Source organism: Haliaeetus leucocephalus, unplaced genomic scaffold (genome assembly GCF_000737465.1).
Source record: "Haliaeetus leucocephalus isolate CR32 unplaced genomic scaffold, Haliaeetus_leucocephalus-4.0 Scaffold175, whole genome shotgun sequence".
NCBI lineage: Eukaryota > Metazoa > Chordata > Aves > Accipitriformes > Accipitridae > Haliaeetus > Haliaeetus leucocephalus.
The window spans coordinates 420,367-429,606 of record NW_010972611.1 but is presented as its reverse complement, the minus strand read 5'-3'; the positions used below and the strand labels follow the sequence as shown (position 1 = coordinate 429,606).

The following is a 9,240-nucleotide window of genomic DNA, read 5'->3' as shown; positions in this document are numbered from 1 at the left end:
AGGTAAGCAAGGCTGGGGATATGGGGGTACAAGTTTGGGGGGACAGATAAGCATTGCTGGAGGGTCTGTGGGTGCAGAAAAAGAGGGCTGGGAGGCTGGAGGTCTGGGGTCGCAGCTAAGCAGGGCTGGGGGTGCAGCTAAGTAAGGCTGGGGGTCTGGGGGTGCAGCTAAGCAAGGTTGGGGGTCTGGGGCTCCTGGGCTTGCCTGGGGGACTTTGGGAGGTCTGGGAGCGCAGAGAGGAGGTCTGGGGGTGCAGGGGCGCCGGGCTGACGGGGCACGCTGTGTTGCAGAGGAGGAGAGGCGGGTGGGAGCCAATGCGCGGGAGTACAACGAGAAGTTCCAGTACGCGGTGAGTGGGGTGGCCGAGCCCAGTCCCTTGGGGCCTCGTCCTGAGGCTCGGGCAGGTTTGGGGGGCTGGGGCCTGCGTCACTCCCCCCCAGACAGCAGCGGGGGGGTTACAGCTAAAAATAGATGTTTGTCCCTGAGAAAATTGTGCTGATGAGCTGTTAACGCCAACGGAGCTCAGGGGCTGGGGCGGCCTAGCTGGAGGGGGGCATGGTGTGCTCCCGTGGGAGGGATGCAGCCCCCCCATCCTCTGCCGGGCCCCCCCCTCCCCGTTCTGCCTGCACCCCTGCCCAGTCCCCGATGCAGTTGTGTATGGCTAATTAATGAGCTTCCGGAGCCACTGGGGGAGGGGCACTGCTCACCTTGGCCTCCCCCTCCATGCTGGAGGTTATTTCTGGCTGCTCCAGACCAGGCCCTGCATCGGCCTCGCCGTGGGCGGGGAGCAGGGGGTCTGGATCGGTGTGACCCTTGGGGAGGCTGGGTGCTGCCGCCCGGGTGGTCCGGATGCTGCCGCTGAAGGAGGGTGGTCCCTGGGTACTGGCTGGTGACTGAGGCGGAGGAATCGGCTTCTCGAGGAAGCTGCCACACAGCTAGAGCAGGCACAGGAGCCAGGGATCCAGGCTGCTGTCCAGAGCTCCCAAATTAGGGGTGCAGTGATCTGCAGCCCTGCCCCCAGAGTGATGCTGGGGTGGGGGTGGGGGGGCACTGTTACAGGGCCTCAGCAACTCGTGACCCCCCTTCTCGCCCCATCCATCCCCAGAGCAACTGCATCAAGACCTCCAAGTACAACATCATCACCTTCCTGCCTGTCAACCTCTTCGAGCAGTTCCAGGAAGTGGCCAACACCTATTTCCTCTTCCTCCTCATCCTGCAGGTGAGTGCTGGAGGGCCTGGGGAAGCAAATGGGGGCCCCCCCCACACTGTCCTTCCCTGGCTGGGCAGCAAGGAGAGCCCAGGGCACGTCCTGCCCCTGGCAAGCGGTGGGTTTGGCACTCTCAAGCAGGGGTAGCGTGGGCCTGGGGCTGGCCTGGTTCTCTGTAACTCCCGCTCCCTGTCCCCAGCTGATCCCACAGATCTCTTCGCTCTCCTGGTTCACCACCATCGTGCCTTTGGTTCTTGTCTTAACCATCACAGCTGTCAAAGATGCTACCGACGACTATGTGAGTGGTCCCCCAAGTGCCCCTCTACCCAGGCTGGCTGCCGGCAGGGCATGGGGACTTGGGGCTGGGCGGGGGGCTGTGACCCTGGTGCGGGTGTGCAGTGCCTGGGTCCATGGCGTTTGCAGGGGGAGGGACGCAGGACCCCATCCCCAGAGGGGCTGACGCTGCTGTCTCTTCCCCTCCGCACCCAGTTCCGCCATAAAAGTGACAACCAGGTGAACAACCGGCAGTCTCAGGTGCTGATCGGCGGAGTGTGAGTGTCATGGGGACAGGGCAGCTGGGGACAGGGCCACGGGGCCCTGCGGGGTGCAGCACAAGGCTGCAGGCAGGGGCAGAGTGCAGTGGGGCAGGGGAGAGGCAATGCTGCCGGCTCCTGCCTAACTCCAGTCTGCTGTCCCTCCGCAGCCTCCGGCAAGAGCAGTGGATGAATGTCCGTGTCGGAGACATCATCAAGTTGGAGAACAACCAGTTCGTGGCGGTGAGTGTGGCACCAAGGCAAGCACGGTCCCAGCTGGGCAGCATGCAGGGACAGCAGCATGGTGTGGTGCTGCACCCGCTCTGCTTTTCTGCTCCTCCATCATCTCCTGGGGTGCAGACATCAGGGACTTACCAGCCTGGAAGTTGCATTTAAGTTGTAGCACTTGAGCCATGTTTGAGCTCTGGGGATTTGGCTGATGTGGGTGCTTCAGGCGATGGTGTCCATGTCAGGGTGCTGGCAGCACCCTGCTAAGGACGCGTGGTTCTGGAGATCCCGCTGGCCCCTGGCATCCGAGGGCCAGGAGCTTCCTTGGGGAAGGTGTAGGGGAGCCCCAGCGTCAGCACAACCCTTCACATGTCTCTCCTGGCAGGCTGACCTCCTCCTCCTCTCCAGCAGCGAACCCCATGGGTTGTGCTACATAGAGACCGCGGAGCTGGACGGGTAGGTAACCCCTGCTCGCCTTGGCTGGCAGGGAAAGCTGAAAGACAGGAGTGAGAATGGGCTGTGGGCAAGGCAGGAGCTGCCACGGACCTGAAACCGGGGAACATCTGCGAAGGCCCTCCCTGCCAGGCTGTCACTAACCCCGCACATGGTGCCTCCTTGCCCACAGAGAGACCAACATGAAGGTACGGCAGGCCATTCCTGTCACCTCGGAGCTGGGTGACACCAGCAAGCTGGCTCGGTTTGATGGTGAGTGCCTGCAATGGGGGAGCCCCTGGGTTTCCTTCTCCATCATCTGGTGTGGGTCCACCCTGGAGACACCAGGACCATCCACGCGGTGGTGTGGTCCTGTGGCTTGAAGCGGATCTCTGGGGAGCTGGGGACAGTGCTGGGAGCACTGGGATGGAGCTGGCCACATGCAGAAGGCATGTTACAGCTGAGCCATCCCCTGCACCCAGGCGAGGTGATCTGTGAACCCCCCAATAACAAGCTGGACAAGTTTGGCGGGATGCTGTACTGGAAGGAGAACAAGTACCCCCTGAGCAACCAGAACATGCTGCTGCGGGGCTGCGTCCTACGCAACACCGAGTGGTGCTTCGGCCTCGTCATCTTTGCAGGTGGGCTGGGACAGCTGCTGCTGCTGCGCTGCATGGAAGGAAGAGATCCCGCTGATGCCCTTCCCTCTCCCCAGGGCCCGACACGAAACTGATGCAGAACAGCGGTCGGACCAAGTTCAAGCGGACGAGCATCGATCGGCTGATGAACACGCTGGTGCTCTGGGTATGCGGAAGGCAGATCCCAGGGAGCCCTGGCTCTGACGCGGTTGGGGCTCTGATGTCCTGTCCTGTCCTGTCCCCAGATCTTCGGGTTCCTGGTGTGCATGGGGGTGATCCTGGCCATCGGCAACGCCATTTGGGAGCATGAGGTGGGCGTCTGCTTCCAGATCTACCTGCCCTGGGACGAGGGGGTGCACAGTGCCTTCTTCTCCGGCTTCCTCTCCTTCTGGTCCTACATCATCATCCTCAACACTGTGGTGCCCATCTCGCTCTACGTGAGGTAGGGCAGGGGCCAAGGGGCTGGGCTGGGGGTGTGCGAGGGGCAGGCACCAGGAATTAGGGGTGCCCTCTGGGGAGGGGAGACGGGGACGGAGACCCACGGGCAGAGCTGTGTGCATGGGGTGGGCACGGGCTGCTCTCCTGGTGATGGGCCACGTCTGCCCTCAGGGATACCCCAAGACCTGAGACCCCACAGGTCCTTTGGGGCCCTCCCGGCTGTGTCTGTCCGGCTGCTCGTCTCTCCCTGCCCTGGCTGCATGCTGGTTATTTTGCTCAGCCCTCCTGCAGCTCCCAGGCTTCTGCACTGTCCCCTTCTCTCTCTCTTTTAATTTCTCTCTCTTTTCGTTCCCCAGCATGGGTTCTGTCACCCTTAGCCCCGAGGTAAGAATGTGTCACCCCCACCCCTCCCACTAGCTCATTGCTGTCTGCCCTGGGCGCTGGGGAGGGGGTTTGGGGCGCGTAGGTGTGAGAGAAGCCTGGGGAGCCCTGTGGGCTACCCCCTCGGTGCCAGGTCCTGCGTCCCCAGCCCTGGCTTGGCGGTGGCTGTCGGTAGGAGTGGGTGCGGGCCAGCCCTGGGGAAGGGCGCGGGAGCTAGCAAGCAGCATGGGGGCCCTGGGTGCCAGGGTGCCCCAGGTGCTTGGGGGTCTGGGGTGGGTGGGTGTGTGCCCATCGCTGGCTCGGCAGAGTGTGCTGCCCTGCTCCGGTGACACCCAGCTTTCCCCCCCTGCAGTGTGGAGGTGATCCGTCTCGGGCACAGCTACTTCATCAACTGGGACAAGAAGATGTACTGTGCCAAGCGCCGGACGCCAGCCGAGGCCCGGACCACCACCCTCAATGAGGAGCTGGGGCAGGTGGAATACATCTTCTCCGACAAGACCGGCACCCTCACCCAGAACATAATGGTCTTCAGCAAGTGCTCTGTGAACGGGCACAGCTATGGTGAGTGCAGGGCACCGGGGCCGGGCTGAGTGCCTGCAGGGTGTGGAGGTACTGGCTCCCCTCCTGCAGACCCTTTGGGGCACTGGGGGCAGCTGGGGGACAAAGGGGCTCAGCCGTAGCATAGTGGGGCTGCCACTGCCTTGTGGCCTCCCTGGGTGCGGGTGCCAGTGGGGCAGCAGCATTGGGTCCCTGTCCTGGTTAACTCTGTGCCTTGGTTCACAGGTGACATGCAGGATGTGCTGGGTCACAAGGCGGAGCTGAGAGAGGTAAGGGTACTGCAGGGCTGGTGCCTGGCTGTGCCGTGTGCTGCAGGGGCGTAACCCCATCTCTGCCCCTGCCAGAGGCCAGAGCCAGTCGATTTCTCCTTCAACCCACTGGCGGACCCACGGTTCCAGTTCTGGGACCCCAGCCTGCTGGAAGCCGTCAATCTGGGAGACCCCCATGTGCATGAGTTCTTCCGTCTGCTCTCGCTCTGCCACACCGTCATGTCCGAGGAGAAGAGTGAAGGTGGGTGCGGAGGGCAGGACCTGTCCCTGCACAGCTTGGGGCATGGCGCTGGCTCTGACCCCCTGTGCTGTCCCCAGGGGAGCTGTATTACAAGGCTCAGTCCCCGGATGAGGGAGCGCTAGTGACGGCTGCCAGAAACTTTGGCTTCGTGTTCCGGTCCCGCACGCCGAAGACCATCACGGTGCACGAGCTGGGTCGAGCCATCACCTACCAGCTGCTGGCCATCCTGGACTTCAACAACATCCGCAAGCGCATGTCTGTCATCGGTGAGGTCCTGGGCATGGCACAGGGGCTGTGGGGTTTTGAGGGCCGTGGTGGGGCTGGGCCATGAGGGCTCAGTGCGGTGTGCTGGAGACCAGCCCCATGCGGATGGTGACATGACTGTGGAGGCATCATGGGGTCATGGCTGGGGATTGGAGTGGGACCTGCTCCTGCACCCCTGAGCCAGGCAGCTTGTCCCCTGCTCCCTGCAGTCCGCAGCCCCGAGGGCAAGATCCGGCTGTACTGCAAAGGAGCTGACACCATCTTGCTGGAGCGCCTGCACCCCATCAACCAGGACCTGAGCAATGTCACCACCGACCACCTCAATGTGAGTGGGGCAGGGTGCTGTGGGCAGGGCTGGGAAGGGAAGAGAGGCTGCCCAGAAGCATGGAGCCTGGCTTGTGCCAGGTCCTGGGGGCAGTCAAGGGTCTGGGGGCACCATCAGGGTCTGCCTGTGCACCCAGCTCTAGCCACTTGCAGGAATATGCTGGTGAGGGGCTGCGGACGCTGGTGCTGGCCTACAAAGACCTGGAGGAGAGTTACTATGAGGACTGGTCCGAGCGGCTGCACCGAGCTGGCAGTGCCCCTGAGGCCCGTGAGGATTACCTGGCTCGGCTCTATGATGAGGTGGAGCATGATATGATGGTACGTGGGCTGGGGGCACTGGGGGCGGGAGGCGACTGGGGGGCAGCCCCTGCTGACCTCCCACCTGTTTGGGTCCCCCAGCTGCTTGGAGCCACAGCCATCGAGGACAAACTGCAGCAGGGGGTCCCTGAAACCATTGCCATCCTGACGCTGGCCAACATCAAGATCTGGGTGCTGACGGGGGACAAACAGGGTGAGGCATTGCTGGGGTAGGAGTCTGGGCTGGCTGCAGATGAGAACATTCATGGGCTGGATCCCACCTGCCTGGGGGGTGGTGGGACAGACGCGCCCCCCTGAGCTGACCCTGGCTCAGCCCCTGCTTTCCTTTCCCCAGAAACAGCTGTGAACATCGGCTACTCCTGCAAGATGCTGACGGATGACATGACGGAGGTGTTTGTGGTCACAGGCCACACTGTGCTGGAGGTGCGAGAGGAGCTCAGGTGAGGGTTGGGGGGGCAGGGCTGGGCAGAGGACACACGTGGGGCCAGCGTGGGGCACGGCTGCTTGTGGGGGAGCTGGGGGATATGGAAGTGCCCTGAATCGGGGCCCCCGACCCCTCTCTTTTGCCTCAGAAAAGCCCGGGAGAAGATGATGGATGCATCGCGCTCCATGGGCAACGGCTTCTCCTACCAGGAGAAACTCTCCTCCTCCAAGTTCACCTCAGTGCTGGAAGCCATCGCAGGCGAATATGCCCTGGTCATCAATGGGCACAGTCTGGTAGGGACCTGGGAGTGCCAGGCTGGACAGGGCACCGTGCCCAGCTGTGGGCCATGCTCCCCATTGTCCCCCTGCTCTCCTTGCAGGCCCATGCACTGGAGGCTGACATGGAGGTGGAATTCCTGGAGACGGCATGTGCCTGCAAGGCTGTCATCTGCTGCCGCGTCACACCCTTGCAGAAAGCTCAGGTGGTGGAGCTGGTGAAGAAGTACAAGAAAGCTGTGACCCTGGCCATCGGGGATGGGGCCAACGATGTTAGCATGATAAAGAGTACGTCCTGGGGTCTGGGGAGCTGCAGGAGGGACAGGTCCCTCCTTGCACAATCCCAGGCCCCGTGGCAGCCTCTGTCCTTGCCCCTCTGTGTCCCACTGGAACACAGTCCCACTGTGGAGGGCTGTCACCCCTGGTCCCCTGTGCTCCTGGCAGAGCCCTCCTCACTTCACGTGTGTCTTCGCTCTGCAGCTGCCCACATTGGGGTAGGCATCAGCGGGCAGGAGGGCATCCAGGCGGTGCTGGCCTCCGACTACTCCTTCTCGCAGTTCAAGTTCCTGCAGCGCCTGCTCCTGGTGCACGGGCGCTGGTCCTACCTACGCATGTGCAAGTTCCTCTGCTACTTCTTCTACAAGAACTTTGCCTTCACCATGGTCCACTTCTGGTTTGGCTTCTTCTGCGGCTTCTCAGCGCAGGTGCATTGCTGGCTTCTTGTGCTTAGAGTTGGGGAGGGTTTGTCTGTGGGACCCCTCTGCTCAGAAGCATGCCCCGGTCCCCAGGCTCCCTGTGGGACCTCATCCTGCACCAGCAGGCACAGCTTGGGATCGTGTCGTGGGTGCGAGGAGCCCGTATGGCCGGGGCTGCCGCTCAGTGGCAGCAGCACCCTGTGCCGCTTGGGGTGGGCACCCTCGGGAGGGGGGGCTGGCAGCGGCTTTCCTTTTCTGGCAGGGGCCAGCTGGGGCATGGGGCGGGCAGGTCTTGTGTCCCCCTGAGCACTCCATTCCATGCAGACTGTGTATGACCAGTACTTCATCACGCTGTACAACATCGTCTACACGTCACTGCCTGTGCTCGCCATGGGTGTCTTCGACCAGGTACAGTGGGGGGCGGTGAGGGTGGTCCTTGGGTGTGTGAGGAGCTGGCCTGGCTCCCCTGCGTGACCCACGCTGCGGGAGAAAGGGGTGCCTGGGTGCCCAGGCTGGGCTGTCCTTGTCCTTCTGTGGGCGGTGGTGGAGGTCAGCCCAGCCCCAGCCTGCCCGGGGCTGGAGGGAGGTGCCCAGAGTGCCTCGTGCCCCCAGGATGTGCCAGAGCAGCGGAGCATGGAGTACCCCAAGCTCTACGAGCCTGGGCAGCTGAACCTGCTCTTCAACAAGCGGGAGTTCTTCATCTGCATCGCCCAGGGCATCTACACCTCCGTCCTCATGTTCTTCATCCCCTACGGTGTCTTCGCTGATGCCACCCGTGATGATGGCGCCCAGCTGGCCGACTACCAGTCCTTTGCTGTCACTGTCGCCACCTCCCTTGTGATTGTCGTCAGCGTGCAGGTGGGGACACGGCTGCTTGGTCCCAGCCCCCTCGCCTGTAGCACAAAGTTTGGGTCCCATCCTGCCCTGTGGCCGTGCTCGGAGCACTGCGGCCATCCCCTGAGCCCTACCTCCCCCTTCCCTTCTCCATCAGATCGGGCTGGACACAGGCTTCTGGACGGCTATCAACCACTTCTTCATCTGGGGCAGCCTGACTGCCTACTTTGCCATCCTCTTCGCCATGCACAGCGACGGCCTCTTCCAGATGTTCCCCAACCAGTTCCGCTTTGTGGGTAAGTCTGGGGGGCTTGAGTGATGCTGCCCCACCCCAGCAGGGTGCTGCCCCGGCTGAGCCCTGGCTGGACTCGCGCTTCCCCCTCAGGTAATGCACAGAACACGCTGGCCCAGCCCACGGTCTGGCTGACCATCGCCCTCACCACCGTGGTCTGCATCATGCCCGTTGTGGCCTTTCGCTTCCTCAAGCTTGACCTGAAACCTGAACTCTCAGACACGGTGAGAGAGTGTGGCCTGGGGAGCGAATACAGCGTCCCAACCCCAGAGGGCGTGCGGTTCTGGGGGTCCCTGACCCTGTCCCCTGGTGATGTCCCCAGGTGCGCTACACTCAGCTGGTACGGAAGAAGCAGAAGACCCAGCACCGGTGCATGCGGCGTGTGGGGCGTGTGGGCTCGCGCCGTTCCGGCTACGCCTTCTCCCACCAGGAGGGTTTTGGGGAGCTCATCATGTCGGGCAAGAACATGCGGCTCAGCTCCCTGGCGCTCTCCAGCTTCGCCACCCGCCCCAGCGCCGGCTGGATTGAGACCCTGCGCAAGAAGAAAGGCAGCGACGGCAGCACCGCCGGCAGCCCCAGCGGCGTGGCCGACAAGACGCTCAAGGTGTGAGGCTGGGGGAGTTGCGTCCCCTCCTGTGCAGCCGGGGGCCCCCCTGCCCCCTTCTCTCACTATGGCCCATGGGGGGCCAAGGCCCTCCTGGGGGGGGGTCCTGTGGGGGGAGCAGAGGCCATGTGGGCCCAGGTACTGAGATTTGGAGGAGTCTGGACTGCCGCAGTGTAACCAAAAAAATACTCTTCCCCGTCCCCAGGATGGACGGCCGCTGTCCCCAGCAGCCCCCCCGGGCCACTCCTCTGTCAGTATTCACCTCCATGGAGTGCAAATACCCCA

The 9,240-nt window shown here is 63.1% G+C and overlaps 1 protein-coding gene across 1 annotated transcript in view; it reads left to right on the top strand.

Moving 5' to 3' along the window:
- The window catches only part of ATP8B2 (ATPase, aminophospholipid transporter, class I, type 8B, member 2), a 9,197-nt gene extending 236 nt beyond the window's left edge, over nucleotides 1-8,961 (top strand). The window contains exons 2-27 of the mRNA XM_010564177.1: nucleotides 291-349; nucleotides 1,106-1,219; nucleotides 1,407-1,505; nucleotides 1,697-1,758; nucleotides 1,911-1,983; nucleotides 2,354-2,424; nucleotides 2,594-2,673; nucleotides 2,883-3,041; nucleotides 3,116-3,204; nucleotides 3,284-3,480; nucleotides 4,210-4,418; nucleotides 4,641-4,684; nucleotides 4,760-4,925; nucleotides 5,003-5,191; nucleotides 5,399-5,514; nucleotides 5,667-5,831; nucleotides 5,913-6,024; nucleotides 6,166-6,271; nucleotides 6,404-6,548; nucleotides 6,635-6,818; nucleotides 7,011-7,234; nucleotides 7,550-7,633; nucleotides 7,838-8,083; nucleotides 8,217-8,355; nucleotides 8,445-8,575; nucleotides 8,674-8,961. Coding sequence (XP_010562479.1) covers nucleotides 291-349; nucleotides 1,106-1,219; nucleotides 1,407-1,505; nucleotides 1,697-1,758; nucleotides 1,911-1,983; nucleotides 2,354-2,424; nucleotides 2,594-2,673; nucleotides 2,883-3,041; nucleotides 3,116-3,204; nucleotides 3,284-3,480; nucleotides 4,210-4,418; nucleotides 4,641-4,684; nucleotides 4,760-4,925; nucleotides 5,003-5,191; nucleotides 5,399-5,514; nucleotides 5,667-5,831; nucleotides 5,913-6,024; nucleotides 6,166-6,271; nucleotides 6,404-6,548; nucleotides 6,635-6,818; nucleotides 7,011-7,234; nucleotides 7,550-7,633; nucleotides 7,838-8,083; nucleotides 8,217-8,355; nucleotides 8,445-8,575; nucleotides 8,674-8,961 — 3,551 coding nt within the window. The remainder of the gene's footprint in view (nucleotides 1-290; nucleotides 350-1,105; nucleotides 1,220-1,406; nucleotides 1,506-1,696; nucleotides 1,759-1,910; nucleotides 1,984-2,353; nucleotides 2,425-2,593; nucleotides 2,674-2,882; nucleotides 3,042-3,115; nucleotides 3,205-3,283; nucleotides 3,481-4,209; nucleotides 4,419-4,640; nucleotides 4,685-4,759; nucleotides 4,926-5,002; nucleotides 5,192-5,398; nucleotides 5,515-5,666; nucleotides 5,832-5,912; nucleotides 6,025-6,165; nucleotides 6,272-6,403; nucleotides 6,549-6,634; nucleotides 6,819-7,010; nucleotides 7,235-7,549; nucleotides 7,634-7,837; nucleotides 8,084-8,216; nucleotides 8,356-8,444; nucleotides 8,576-8,673) is intronic.
- Nucleotides 8,962-9,240: the final 279 nt, after the last annotated feature.